Source organism: Callithrix jacchus, chromosome 1 (assembly GCF_049354715.1).
Source record: "Callithrix jacchus isolate 240 chromosome 1, calJac240_pri, whole genome shotgun sequence".
Classification (NCBI taxonomy): Eukaryota; Metazoa; Chordata; class Mammalia; order Primates; family Cebidae; genus Callithrix; species Callithrix jacchus.
This window is the reverse complement of record NC_133502.1, coordinates 153,685,319-153,700,067: the sequence shown is the minus strand read 5'-3', so window position 1 is coordinate 153,700,067 and position 14,749 is coordinate 153,685,319. Positions and strand designations below refer to the sequence as shown.

Below are 14,749 nucleotides of genomic sequence, written 5' to 3'. Positions count from 1 at the left end.
TTTTTCTGATAGAAGAAACAATATTCATGAAGGCAAGAAAGAGTTATAGTTGATATTTTAGAGGACTGATTTGTTGACTTTTTCAACAAATACGTATAAAGGTCCTAGTAAGACCAGCTACTGTAGTAGGGGCTGACAGTAAGGAATGGGAGAAAGTGATCGAGGTCAGTCTGCGGTACTAGCAGAAAAAAGAGGTATAAAAATATTGTATAGCCCCAGAAGGGCCTACAATTCATAAGGAAGCAAAAAAGTAAGAGGAAATAAGTGTAAAGGAAGGAAACTAATGCATCTTCAGGAGGAAGAAGAGGATGGAATAAAGGTGGCAAACACAAAGACTGCTGCTTTCCTGTCTTTTCTCAAATCAAAATATCATAGACTTATCTGAGAAAGGTAAAAAAAAGCCTGTTCATTTAAAAAAAAAAAAACATTTATAGACAGAAATATTTAAGTAGGTTAGCACTAAAAAGGTCATACTGTAAGAGAAGATGAAGTAGAAATCAAAAATAAATTGTAAGCATGTGCATATGAATTAAAGAACAGTTACACTTGGGAAACTATTTTCCCTCTATGTGAATGGCTCTTGACTATGCTAAGGATTCAGGGAACAGTGACCACTTTTCCAGAATAGTAAGTAGACTCTCTTGGAAGAGGCCAAAATGTACATACATAATTCTAGGATTTGCAATCTGCTCCACTGAACAGATGAATCACCACAAGGTTAAATATAAAGAGTGGCATTTACACAAACTTTATGGTGAGAATGTGCTTGGAGTCATGGCAAGTTATGAAAGGATCCATAAAAATGATTCCAATCTCATGTAAGTAGAAGACCTGAGGGAGTAGATCCCTTTTCCTCTTCTCAATTATCTAAATTGTAATATTTTGTATTTGATACATGTTAGCAGCATTGAAAAGTTAAATAGGCTGGGTGCAGTGGCTCACAACTAATCCCTGCATGTTGGGAGCCTGAAGCAGGTGGTCCATGAGGTCAGGAGTTCAAGACCTGTCTGGCCAACATGGTGAAACTCCATCTCTACTAAAAATACAAAAATTAGCCAGACACAGTGGCAGGTGCCTGTAATCCTAGCTACTCCGGAGGCTAAGGCAGGAGAATCACTTGAACCCAGGCAGCAGAGGTTGCAGTGAGCCAAGATCGCGCCACTGCACTCCAGCCTAGGCAAGAGAGTGAGACTCCATCTCAAAAGTAGATGCTATCTACAAAAAAAAATAGTACTGTGGAACTCTGCACTATTTTTGTAACTTCTATGAGTCTAAAGTTATTTCAAAATAAAAATAAATAAACAAAAAGGATACAGGTAGTCTTGTCAGAAGAAATAACTATATACATTCTAAAATTTGCCATGAAGCAATCATAAAGAACAAATGTAACAATCCTTCAAATTGCTAAGAGTCCAATTTTCACTTCTCTCAATGGATGCAGGTGCATATCAAGAGAAAAACTCAATTTCTGGGCTGGATATTCTACCGCCCACCAGCCGTGTGAGTTTCGGAGAATTACTTCAATCTTCCAAGCCTCTGTTACACCTACATCTCAGGGTGGTATCATATGCTAGCTGACTTTGGCATGCTATACAAATACTCATTGTTGTTATTTAAAATTTTGTTTAAACTGCATTATCTTGTCTTCATTAATGCGAGGAATAACGCTGAGAAATTAACTATTTGGATTTCTTCAGGTTTGTGACATTATCAAATTAATCATAATTCCCACTAGGGGCCCAGATTTAACCGACAGATGTATTTAATAACAAATACAGTTGTTACATATTACCTTCCTGGAAAATGCTTTATAATAGACCTATAACCTTAAAAATGTTACCTGCTTAGCCTTTTCCTATAAAGCACATTAACTGGATTAGTTAGCCTACTACCTTAAAATTAGTTTTGTTAATTCTAAAGAACAAGTTAGATATTTAAAATGCCTATTAAGGTTTCATGGGGCATAAATATATAGTCTCTACAAATATATTAGCATGATACATAAAATATGCTAGATGTAATCTATTTTCTCCATAGATATTAAAACAAAATAATAGCTCTTTTGAAGAAAAAAATCAATTAAGTCAGAAATTTCATGAAATCTAAAAGATGAATATTGAGAACCTAAAGCAAATGTTAAAGTCTGACAAAGAAAATGTATCTTTTATAAAACTGGAAGCTGATGTGTACTTATAAATGATACAACATAAAATGTTTTTTATAATGTTAATATTTCAAAATCCATTATCATCCCTCTGTCTCCCATTAAGTGTAATCTTAGGGGAAAATGTTACAGTGTTAAAACTTAGTGTACAACTTAAAGGCTAATGGAAAAAAAAAAGAGTAAAAGAATAACCTTTTCAAATCAAGTCTTTATCCATTAACATTAACATGGGTAAAGGTAGCCATTTTAACATGGTAGCTAATTCTGTTTCCTGAAGAATGTATTTGTAGACCAAAAACAAGAATGATTCAAGGGTTCACTGGAAAAAAATCAAACATGCCAACAGAAGTCACATAAAAATAATATTTGGTAAGATATTATCTTTCAAACAGTAGGAATAGCAGGATTTTCTCTGTGCCTCTTTCAAAGTTTCCATGTGTTCATCATTCAGCAACAGTCTACTCACTTCCGCTGGGTGTGGTCCATGCCACTGTTTGGTATTGCTTCCAACTTTGTATTTTTCTGCCCACAGATATTTCCATAGCTGTCGTATCCTGACACTAGTCTTGCTGCTGCACCTGTTGCTATTGAAAAGCCACAAATAAATCCCTAGGAAAGAAACAGAAAAAAAAACATACAAATAAACCATTTCAATAGCCAACAGTCACTAGTTGATATGATAATGAGCTTCTTTTGTCCGCTGAAGGGAACAAAGAGCTATCTTTCCTTATTGCAAACACTATTCCACTGTTTTCCTTGGATTGCACATAAGCAGTACAAAGAAGTCCATAGGGAAACACTATTTACTACCAAAACAAAACAAATCCCAACCTTTACATCATGAGATCATATTTGAATTTTATAATAATAATAATAATAATAACAGAAGCTTCTCAATATAAAACATCTGCTCTGTGCCAGTCTGTGTACTCTTACTAGGTGCTTGTTGTACATTATCTCTAATCCTCATGATGAAGAAACTGAGGCCTAGAGACATTAAACAAGTTATCCAAGGCCATCAAAGCTAGTAAAGATCAGAAAATAGAATCAAACCCAGCTTCCCTCCTTCTTTAGTTTCATTTGGTTGTAAAGGGGTTCCGTTAAGTGAACATCAGCAAAGGATGAAAGAAACAAATTCAAAGAAAAACTGGAACGTGGGTTTTGAATTATTATCGCTTCAGTACACACACACTTCTGTTTCCTTCCTGCAATAAAGCTATATACAAGTCAAAGAATTACATCATGAAGCACTGCCATGTTCTTATGTTCTTAATACTGAAGACGAGGGGAGTAAGGCGCTCACTCTGTATATTGCAAAGGTCACTTCATTTCATGGGAATATGCTTCATCACAGTACTAAAGGCAAATGGTAGATACTTCAGAAGCACATCATGCTTGCTAAGTCAAGCATGCACTGAACAAAGCAATAAAAGCCTACGCTTGACAGCAAGCTACTAGCCAAAACAAGAGGAAGTGCATCACTACTGACAAATTGATTGTATTGGGGGGAAAGACTGAGGTTAACAACTATTCTTACAACCTGGTCATTAAAAGGTTAAGTTTTTATTGTCTTCAGTAAAGTGGCTAAGAAGGTAGCGACTATTGTTATTTAATTAATCATAGCCAAGTATCATGAGTAGTACTTATGTAAATAGCCCTGTTAGATCTAAGGCCTACAATGGAAAATACTATAATCATATGTAATTTCTCAGAGAAAAGTATTTCCCCTTTAAATATACTTACCTAAAAAAGCAAACAAATTCTTTTCTAAATAACCCCTGTACTTTCATTGTGCAGGTAAGGGAGCTACAAGGAAAGAATAAAGAGCATAGCTACAGTCCATAGAAACTTCTTGAAAACTATACCTTGTAAAAAAGTAGACAGAGTAGAGACTATCTCTAATTTGCCACTCACTAGCTTCAACTTTCTGTCTCAATTTACTAATCTGTAAAATTGAAATGAGTGTATGTAGCTCATTGGGCTGTTGTAAGGATTAAATGATATAATCCAGTAAAGTGGTAAAAAAAAAACCTGCCTGGCACATAGTAAGAGCTCAATAAAGTCTTAGCTATTATAGCTGTTAGATACTATTATTAGGAATGAGAACATGCTATAAGGGAAAGATGGTGGGTTTTGGGGTCAGAAAGCTGCACTTATCAATGGAATACTGATGACTCCATTTTCTTCTTGGGTGACCTTGAACAAACTTGCTTAATTCTATGCCTCAGTTTGCCACCTATACGTTAAGGTTAAAAACCACTTATCACAAAAGCTGCTGTGAAAATCACGAGATAACACATGTTACATGTAAAGTGCATGTCTCAATACATGTTAGTCTCCTGCCTCCAAGAAGCATCAAACTGCTAGCATTGGGGTTAGACACAGCTGGTCAGTACTTACTCATGCACACTCACCCTGTTGCCCCTCTCCCCATCTCCTGACTCCTCCAAGGACACTGTAGGGTAATTAATTCCACCTCAGAACTTCAACCCAATACTAAGACATGTGAGAAAAAAAATTTAATCCTCTGCATACATATTTGCATATTTACATGTATGAATCTGCATACCATTTTAAGCGTATCTTTGAACTCCAAATTAGAAAGCCCTGTGCTGAGTAAAAACTAGAAAAGGAGGTGAGTATTAAGAGGTTTAATAGCTAACCTTTCCAACACTTCTTTTTGTTTGTTTGTTTTTTGAGATGGGGTCTAGCTCTGTCATCCAGGCTGGAGTGCAGTGGCGCAATCTTGGCTCACTGCAACCTGTGCCTCCTGGGTTCAAGTGATTCTCCTGCCTCAGTCTCCTGCATAGCTGGGACTACAGGCGTGCACACCACACCAAGCTAATTTTTGTATCTTTAGTAGAGACAGGGTTTCACCATGTTGGCCAGGCTGGTCTCGAACTACTGACCTCAAGTGATCCATCCATCTCAGCCACCCCAAATGCTAGGATTACAGGCATGAGCTACCACTCCTGGCCTCTAACACATTTTTTAACAAGAAGCCTCACAGATTAATGATAAGGGAATGGACTTTGTATTCAGTAAAAGCTGGATTCAAACCCTCATTCTACCAATTAGTATCTGTGTGACTTTGATTTAATTACATACTTAGACTCTGTTCCCTCCTCATCTCTAATACAGAGTAATACCATCTATTTCACAGCCTAATGATGAGAACTAAATGAAATAACACATATCCAGTCCCTGGCTGAATGTCTGGTACATGGCAGGTGATCAATATATGGTAGCTGTTAGCGGTGAATTTGAATGGGGAAGTCAGACTAAAGAGGTTAACAACAGTAATTGGACACTAACAAAAACCCCTTCAGTTCTCTATTTTAGAACAAAAATTTCTAGGGGGGAACAGTGAGAATATAATTTTGTTCCCATATAAAAATATTTTCAGACCACAATTACAATCTTCTTTCACTACTAATCTAGAATAGCAAAGTTGTTATATAATTAAAAGGTTATGTTCTTCTTTCACTTTTTATAGAAATTTTCTTCTTATGTTTGATAAGAACATTGTGTTACAGATTCCTTTAAGTGGTTTCTGATTTCCTTTTCTGACTATTTTTAACAGTACTGTTGGACATGTGGGTTTTTTTCTTTATCATAAGCCACCTCACATCCCTCTGGGATGTAGGCAGGGGTATAAATTGTAAATGTTACATATATATGCTATATTGGGACACTGACATATTTTCACATAGGCCACTTAAACTTCTTAGTAGCTTCCAGAAGCATTAGAGAGGGTGAGAAGCTGTCAGGGGTAGGGGGTGGGCGAGGAGAATAATAAGCTAATAAGATGAGAAGAAACCATGACTACTATCCTAGGGATTTCTCATATGGTACAAGCACTGACAATGGGGAACTAGGCCAAATATAATTAAAAATACAATCTCTTTAAAAAGAAAAATTCTAAAATCCAAATGTGGAAAGCAATATAGTTTCAGAAGGGAAAAAAATGTGGCACATAAAATTAAAGTGGGGGTGAGAGAAACTTTACAGAATACATTCAATAATTTAATGGTTCAGTAGAGAGAGGAGGGAAAAGGCATTCAACAGAAGGAGAAATCACCTTAATTTAGCAAATGATAAGGGGATAAGAAGGCTTTCATAAGCATGTAGTAGAAAGTAATCTTAGAAAGTAAAACTATAAGCAAGGAAGAAAACCATGGCTAAAACGTTCAAATGAGTGAGCTATGGAAGTGCTTTCAGCACTGCTATTTTGAGAGAGAGAAGAGGAACAGACAAATTTATTCACAAACAGGAGGTGATTCAAATCAGATGAAGGCATACAGGGATGGTGGGTCAGAGGCATAATCTGGCAACTCGTAAGTACCAACTGCCTAAATGGGAGAAAGACAATTTGTTCATTGATGAACGGTGCTCATCTTCCCTTCATATCACAAGGTCTAGTTGTACCTAAGTAAGGGCTTTTGCTTAGTTTTATTTGCTATTAGTTTAAAAAAAAAATAGGACACATTTTTATTTTACAAGCATGTTTGAATTTTATACCTGGAGCTCTTACTATGCAACTGAGCAAGGCAGAAGGACTTCATTTAGTTTTGAAATAAAATGGTCAACAAAAACATGTATAGAGTGGGTGGGAGAAGGTGCATGAATATGGCAAAATATTTCAAAATAAAAAGATAGGGAAAAAAGGAGTTCCGCTTACAGCCCTCTCACCTGGAATTAATGAAAACATATGCAGACTCTCTTTTTCTCAGATACCACCTCCTTCACTTCACCTCTATCCCCACCCATACCTCATCAGTGCTTGGGCTTGATCTCATAATAACTGATTTGTAAAACCTTGGAATATTTGGCTTCTGTTTCTCTTCTTTTAAGAACCCTGAGACACAGAGGGCTATTAGGACCCAGCAAATAGGGCAAGATTAGTATCCTACCCTAGAAAAGGCCTGACGCAGAGTATTTATGTAAACAAATTAAACAAAATTAATTTTAAACATTTGCCAATCTGTCAGATTTCTAGATTTTTTTAAAAGTGTAATAGGATGACTCACTCTAAGAAGGTGCAAAGAAGAAAAAGGGAAAAAAAAAAAACCAACAAGAATGAGGCCAGGAGCAGTGGTTCATCCTGTAATCCCAGCACTTTGGGAGGCTGACGTGGGAGGATTACTTGAGGCCAGGAGTTCAAGACCAGCTTGGGCAGTATAGTGAGACCCTGTCTTTACAAATAAAAATATTAGCCAGGTGTGGTGGCACACGCCTGAAGTACCAGTGACTCAGGAGGCTGAGGCAAGAAGATTGCTTCAACCCAGGAGTGCAAGACTACAGTGAGCCATGATCATGCTACTGCACTCCAGCCTGGGCAGCAAAGTGGGACCTTGACTCTGGAAAAAAAAAAGAATGATAGAAAGCCTAGGAAATAACCACTCAATAAGCATTTATTGAGCATATTACAAATGCAAGGTTTACCCTAAAAAGAACTGAAATATTCTCGAGAGAAGAAAATAATAGGCGAGGGGGAAGCAAAATTAGAGGCTCAATTTCATGGCCAGCTACAACAATGACTAGAACACAGACAAGGAAGACTGAAAACTGACCCTCACTTTGCCACGAATGCTTCTTACGATCCTGAGCAAGTAAATTTTCATTCCCTGAGCCTCAGTTTCCTTATCACCACAAGGATAGAATTTGATCAATCCCTAAAGCCCTTCCTCTTCCAATGTATTAGGATTCTAAGGGAAAGCAGATACAGAGTACAATTTTAGAGAGTATACGTGCAGGGAGAAGTTCACACTTGTTTGATTTACTACAGTGATTGAGAATAAATAAAGCAAAAGCAGATTAAACACAAACGGATTTAATGTTAAAGTGCTAAATATGTTAGGTACATTTTATCACAATATTTTAAAAAAAGAAAAGAAACATACTTAACAGAAAGTAGAAAGTCATTTAGATCAGGTAACCTTATGGTAATCTTCGGCATGCTGTTCTTATTTCTGTGATCTCAGCAAAGAATGGCCTGTCAAACAGGTGACTAAATACTGCAGTGAATTTCTCATTTTGTTCTGCATGCTCAATAATAGTTAATGAGGTAGAAACATCATGCCCTGGGAAGTAAACCAATGCTATAAAATAGAAAAGGTCCTTCCTTGAAAGCAGTCTGAAGGGACAAACTATGCAAGATGTCCCCGAAATCCAACTCTAGTCCAGATCATTCTCCAAGATTCCAACCTTGCATTTCCAATTGCCTCTCCTTGCCAACAAATTCTACGTGTCCACAGCTCATTTTCTCATTCCACACTTCTCTTTCCTGCATATACTCCATCTCTAATAGTGGCACCACTTATCTACGAGATGGCACACACAAGATTGGAAGACTGCAGTCTCTTCTCTCTGTGCTTCTGCCCCTCATTCTCTAGCTTCCTTACACCACACTGAAGGAAGAGGTGATGCCAAGCAATTTGGTCAGAGCCTGAGACATTGATGAGATTACATTTCACTGGCAAGCAAGGTTACTGTGGCCTATGGGCCCATGTTTTGAACGACTTTTTCTGTTGTCCTCAATTCCAACGGAGTGGGGATGACGTTTTGAGGCCTCCCCTTCTTCCTCTTCTGGGTTCAGTGCTGCCACTATGTAATCTTAGACAGTTATTGAGCTTATCTCTATGCCTCTGTTTCCTTCTCTGTAAAATGGAAATGTGATAACAACAGTGTATACTTCCTTGAGAAGATGTGGGAATTAAATGAGTTTCTATGTGTCAAGTACTAAGAACAGTGTTTAGCTCATAGTAAGCATCAATATGTACTAAGGTAAGTAAGTTGTAGGGGGTCTGTGTATCTTCTATTTTCCATGGTAAGCACTCTTTAAAGGGCCATCCAGTCTCTTCTGTTCTTGCTTTTTTGTGGTAATCTGATCTGGTCAGATTTTGTCCAGGTAGATCTCCATTCTCTCTTCTTCTCCTTTTCTGACAAATAACTCTCTGTGAGACAGAATGAAGTCAGACCATCCTAGATGGGAAGGAACTTTAGCCTTTTGGACCCAAGTTTCATTCCACAAGTTATTTTTTACCAGGGAGTACCTTATTGGGCATAATCAGGTATCTACTAATAAAGTGGTGCTTTATTTATCCATTCCACTCTTGTTTTCTAATGTGTACAGAAACCGTGGTTGAGAACTTAGGAGGAGCTGGGGAGGGATTTGAGCTGAAAAATCTATCCTTAACCCATAACACAAGAACCTCTCAGTCATCCTTATCCATCTCTCACTTGTCTACAACACTGATAACATCATTGATAAATGTTATTCATCTTAATTCTTCAATCTCTCTCTTCCTCTCCTTTAGCACCACCTTATTTCAGGTTTTTCACCTCTTATCTGAACCATTACATCAGCCTCCAAAGTGGTCTCTTGAAACCTCTTTATGCCTTCCAAGCCATCCTTAACATTAGCTGCCGGAGCCACCTTTCTAAACCCACTCATGTCACTTCTTGCTCAACACTTTTCAGTGGTTTATCCGTGCCTATAAAAGTGGGTCTGACCTTTTTGAACATCAGATTTGCAGAGATTATATGAGAATTGTTGAGGTAGGGCTGAGGAATTAGGTTTGGTTTTTTTTTTAAAAGAAAAGATCCCAGCTAATCCTAGGCTAGGCATGATGGCTCACACCTGTAATCCCAGCATTTTGGGAGGCCAAGGCACACAAAACACTTGAGGTCAGGAGTTCCAGACCACCCTGGCCAACACGGTGAAACCCTGTTTCTACTGAAAATACAAAAATTAGCCAAGCATTATGCTAGGTGCCTGTAATCTCAGCTACTCAGGAGGCTGAGGCAAAGGATCGTTTGAACCTGGGAGGCAGAGGTTGCAGTGAGCCGAGATCGCAACCTGCACTCTAGCCTGGACGACACAGCAAGACTACCTTTTTTTTTTTCCCATCAAGTTAAATGGTAGAGATGGAGGTTTTAATTAAAAAAAAAAAAAAAAATTTTTATAATTGTGGAAAAGTACATGTAACATAAAATTTGCCATTTTAACAATTTTCAAGTGTACAATTCAGTGGCATTAATCACATTCCTGATGTTGCATAGCCATTCTCACTATCTAATTGTACAACTTCTTTATCACCCCAAACAGAAACTTGGTAACCATGAAGGCATCACTCTTCATTCTCTTCTCCCCTTAGCCCTTGATAATCTCTCAACTTCTTTTTTTTTTTTTTTTTTTGAAAAAAAAAAGAAAGAGAGAAAGAAAGAAAGAATAAGAAATGAAGGAGAGGAAGAAAGAGAAAGAGGGAGAGAGAACGGGAGTGTTGCTTTATTCTAAAAACGGGTACTGAAAACCTCTTTTATGCCAATAATTGTGTTTAATAATGGCCAACCAATATTTCACTTAAACCTGTGAGTAGGTGTGAGGTGGTACTGATAAGTGTGTATATTCTGTGTATTTAAAGTGGAGAGTTCTATAAATATTTATTAAGTTTACTTGTTCCGGATCTGAGTTCAAGTCCTGGATATCCTTATTAATTTTCTGTCTTGTTCAACTATCTAATATTTAAGACTATCTTAAAACTAAATAAATAAATAAATATAAAATAAAAAAAATAATAAGACTTGTTGATCTATCTAATATTTAAGACTATCTTAAAACTAACTAAATAAATAATAATAATAAAGAAAGAAAAGATCCCAGCTAATTCAATATACAACTAGGTCTAAAAACCACTTGTTTACTACCTTAATGAAATATGCAAATTTAGCAGTGCAATGTTACAAGTAATTTTTCTGAGCAGACTAAGTACATGCCCAGTAATTCCAAAATAGTGATGAAAAAGGAAAGTTCAAATGTAGAAGATAGTGCTTAAGAAGGCTGATAGTAATTTGCTTTGGAAAACTCTTTAAGTTCTAGACAACTCAAGCAGAATAACCTTGAAAATAAGGAAAGAAATAAAAGAGAAGTACAAACATTGATAAAGAAATGAACATGTATAGAGATTTAATAGTAGAGATGAGTGAAAGATGACAAGATCTTAGAATATTTAAGAACTAGATCATAGGTGTCAAAAAATGAGCAAAAAAATGCAAATAAAGATAGAGAATAAAGATATGGTTTGAGTACCAGGCTGTAAGATGACTAAGAAGAAATAATCTGTAAGAGAAGCAGGCAGCTGGGTCACTCAATGAAAAGAACATAGCCAGAAAGTTCCAGTTCCCATTCTATCTTTGCCACTTATTTCCAGCAGTATATTGTTAGACAAGCTAATATTTAACCTTGCTATACTTTGTCTATAAGCAGGGGATAAAATCTATTTCATAGAGTAATTAAAAAAAATTAAAAAGACACACACACACACACACGTACTAAAATGTTGAGCATAGATTAATGCCCAACAGATGTTTGTTAAATGTTTCTTTTAAAAGTACTAAGGAATGAAATCCAAAGAGGGAGAAATCAAGAAATCTTCTAAAAATCATTTAACACAAATACCCAGAAGCCAAAAAATGTTGACTCTCTGTTATGCCACTGAATAGAAATTTGAGATTTCCTGTTTCTACGTGGCAAAATATGAATTATTTTATTAGCTTAATTCCGTCAAGGTAGTCCATTAAAAAGAATCACTCGAAAACAATGCTATGCCAACATTTAAGAGTTCACACAGTGGGTCTTAATTACCATCGCACTAAAATCAACATTATATTAATTACCATTGCATTAAAATGTTTCAGTAAACAAATAGCTCCTAATTTTTTATTAACAGCCTATTAACATTAATGATTGCACTTTCCTGACCTATTTTAGCACAGAAAATCCAAAGCACCTGGCTGGCACGGTATATGTTTTTGTAAATAATTTTGAAAGGTCAGCTTCTATTTGTCCTACGGTTACATTCAGGGAGTGGGGAAAGGCCTTGGACTAATTCTGTTATCAAAGAATCTTTCTCTGGCAAGACGCAGTGGCTCATGCCTGTAATCTCAGCACTTTGGGAGGCTGAGGCAGGCAGATCCCTTGAAGTCAGGAGTTCTAGATCAATCTGGCCAACAGAGTGAAACCCTGTCTCAGCTAAAAATTCATAATTAGCTGGGCGTGGTGGCTCATGCCTGTAATCCCAGCTACTTGGGAGACTGAGGCAGGAGAATCACTTGAACCTGGGAGATGGAGATTTGCAGTGAGCCGAGATCATGCCATGCACTCCATCCGGGGCAACAAGAGCAAAATTATGTCTCCAAAAGAAAAAAAAAATTTCTTCACAAGCTGCATAAACATTCTTGCATATATTTCAGCTGCCATTCCATTAAACTAAGTAAACTTTTGAGCAATACCTTATAAGTCATAAGTTAGGAGACATGTATTTTGACCTTTCCTAAATATCCTAAGTTTGGTGAAACTGTGCTTTTATCTTTAAAATAAACACTCCTTATTTTACTAGATTTATCAGATCTCATTAAAATGTATTGCTTTCTTTTCCTTTGCTCAGAGGCAGACCTGGTACCTACAATTGTGCCTATTAGTCAAGATTATGGTTGCTCTGTGATTCACAAATGGCGCTGGCCTAGTGGGCAGTTAGAAGAGACAATAAGATTTTCCTACAGAAACTCTATAAAAGGTATAGTAAGAAGGGGATTAAAAATACACATGAGTAAGAAAACGGCTGCCTGAGGTAGCATAATTACATAAAGACTAAGAAAGAGAGAGGAATAATGTGTCTGCACAGTCCCCTTGAGGAAGTGGAAATGGAGTGTTAGAAAACAGCATTGACCTGGAAGTAAAAAGACCCGGACTTTGTTCCCAGCTCTGTCATGAACTAGCAGCATGGCCTTGGAATAGTCATTTCCATCTCTGAGTTTGATGTTTTTAATCTGTAAAATAAGGGTGATAGACTAGATGAGGAGTTCTGAGTCCTTTTTATCTCTAAATATCAGTCCACTTTAAAAATAGCAGTTTTCTATCTTTTTTCCAGCCCAGCACACTGGCAGGGACTCTAATGCCACTGAAGTCTGTGTTAGAAACTCCTTCACGGTAGAGTGGGTATACAATTGAATGTGCACACCCTTAATACCTTATACCAGCACTCTGCTCCTCCAGTCTCTATACCCATTGGAAAATCACCAGGTCCCTTGACCTCCAATTGAAAGATGCCACTCATTACAATAGACACAGCAGGCAGCAGGGGCCTAGGATGGGCAGAAGGAGGAAGGAGCAGTGAGCAACTAGCCTCCCATCTAAGAAGAACTATGGAACACCAAGTCCCTGGGAGGAACTGACTGCCCTAAAGATAGCCAACAAGTTGGTGTGACTGGGTTGCGTGACTACACAGGGCCCTTGACTCATGGTCACTGTTTTGGTCACCACCCCCAACAAGATCACTATTCAGAGACTTACATCAAATGATCTGCTTTCTGAAATGATCTAATGAATGTCATATGAGACCCCACTGCTCCTTAGTTTGAGCTCAGTTTTCATATAGAAAATAAAGCAAGGGTGACAAAATACCACTGAATTGTATGAGGAGTGGTATATTCCACAAGTCCCCTCATTAAATCAACTTAGATCATGAGTCCAGGTTCGGATTATCTATGAGAGTTTCCTTACCATCCCAATGCAGAAGAGGATGAAGAGCAGCAGCCATGGTATGTCTGTGCAGCTACGGTCCTCCAGCGGCTTCCATTCTCGTTTGGAGCTCTAATTGGAAACACAAAATAAGAGAGTGTTAAATCTTAAGTTTAGTTAAAAGGGCACAAATATATCAGCTAGAGCTGGAGCCCTTCTTTGCTGAACAAGTTTCTATTGAACCTTTAAGACACAACTCAAATATTTGTCACCTTTTCTGTGATGTTTATGCTAACTCCCACAGCTAATACTCCCCTGGCCCAACTCCCAACCCTCTTCCTGGCCAGGCCCGGTACTGAGTTCATTGCTTTTTTGGTACCTATAATGGAGTTTTTAGCAGGCTAAATTGTCATTCTTATTTGTTATGCTGTGTCCCCAGCAGACTGAGTTTCACAAGCGAAGAGACCAGGTTTATTTCTCAGCATCTAACATGATGCCTGACGGTTCATAATATGTACTTAGTAAGGGCTTTTTTAAATGAATAAATAAATAAATGAATACATTCTTCTAACTTCAGTCTTAATGCTAGCTTTTTCTTTGTGTATTCAGATGCTAAACTTTAAAAAAGTGCTGTTTATATATACGTTATCTCCTAGGAAGGCTGCCCATCAAAATGGATTCCTATTCAGGCTGGGCCTGGTGGCTCACATCTGTAGTCCCAGCACTTTGGGAGGCTGAGATGGGCGGATCATCTGAGATCAGGATTTCGAGACAAGCCTGGCTAACATAGCAAAACTCTATCTCTACTAAAAATACAAAAATTAGCTGGGTTTGGTGGTGGGGTCCTGTAATTCCAGCTACTCGGGAGGCTGAGGCAGGAGAACCGCTTGAACCCAAGAGGCAGAGGTTGCAGTGAGCCGAGATCGTGCCACTGCACTCCAGCCTGGGCAGCAAGAGCAAAACTCCATCTCAAAAAAAAAAAAGTGGCGGGGGTGGGAGCGGATTTCTATTCAGGGGTAGATTCTTCTAAGTCTAATAATATTCAGGAAGAAAAAATTCCGCTA

At 37.7% G+C, this 14,749-nt stretch overlaps 1 protein-coding gene across 11 annotated transcripts in view; it reads right to left on the bottom strand.

Annotated features, from left to right (window-relative positions):
- SLC44A1 (solute carrier family 44 member 1) overlaps positions 1-14,749 on the bottom strand; it is a 189,483-nt gene that overhangs the window by 123,118 nt on the left and 51,616 nt on the right. For 6 of the 11 annotated variants that reach the window (XM_017975217.5, XM_035253654.3, XM_078373714.1 and 3 more), the window contains exons 2-3: positions 13,728-13,817; positions 2,631-2,773 (exon numbers count right to left, since the gene is read on the bottom strand). In XM_017975217.5, the coding sequence (XP_017830706.3) occupies positions 2,631-2,773; positions 13,728-13,817 (233 nt within the window). The remainder of the gene's footprint in view (positions 1-2,630; positions 2,774-13,727; positions 13,818-14,749) is intronic. The other 5 variants (XM_054258511.2, XM_054258503.2, XM_035253678.3 and 2 more) reach the window with 1 other exon arrangement.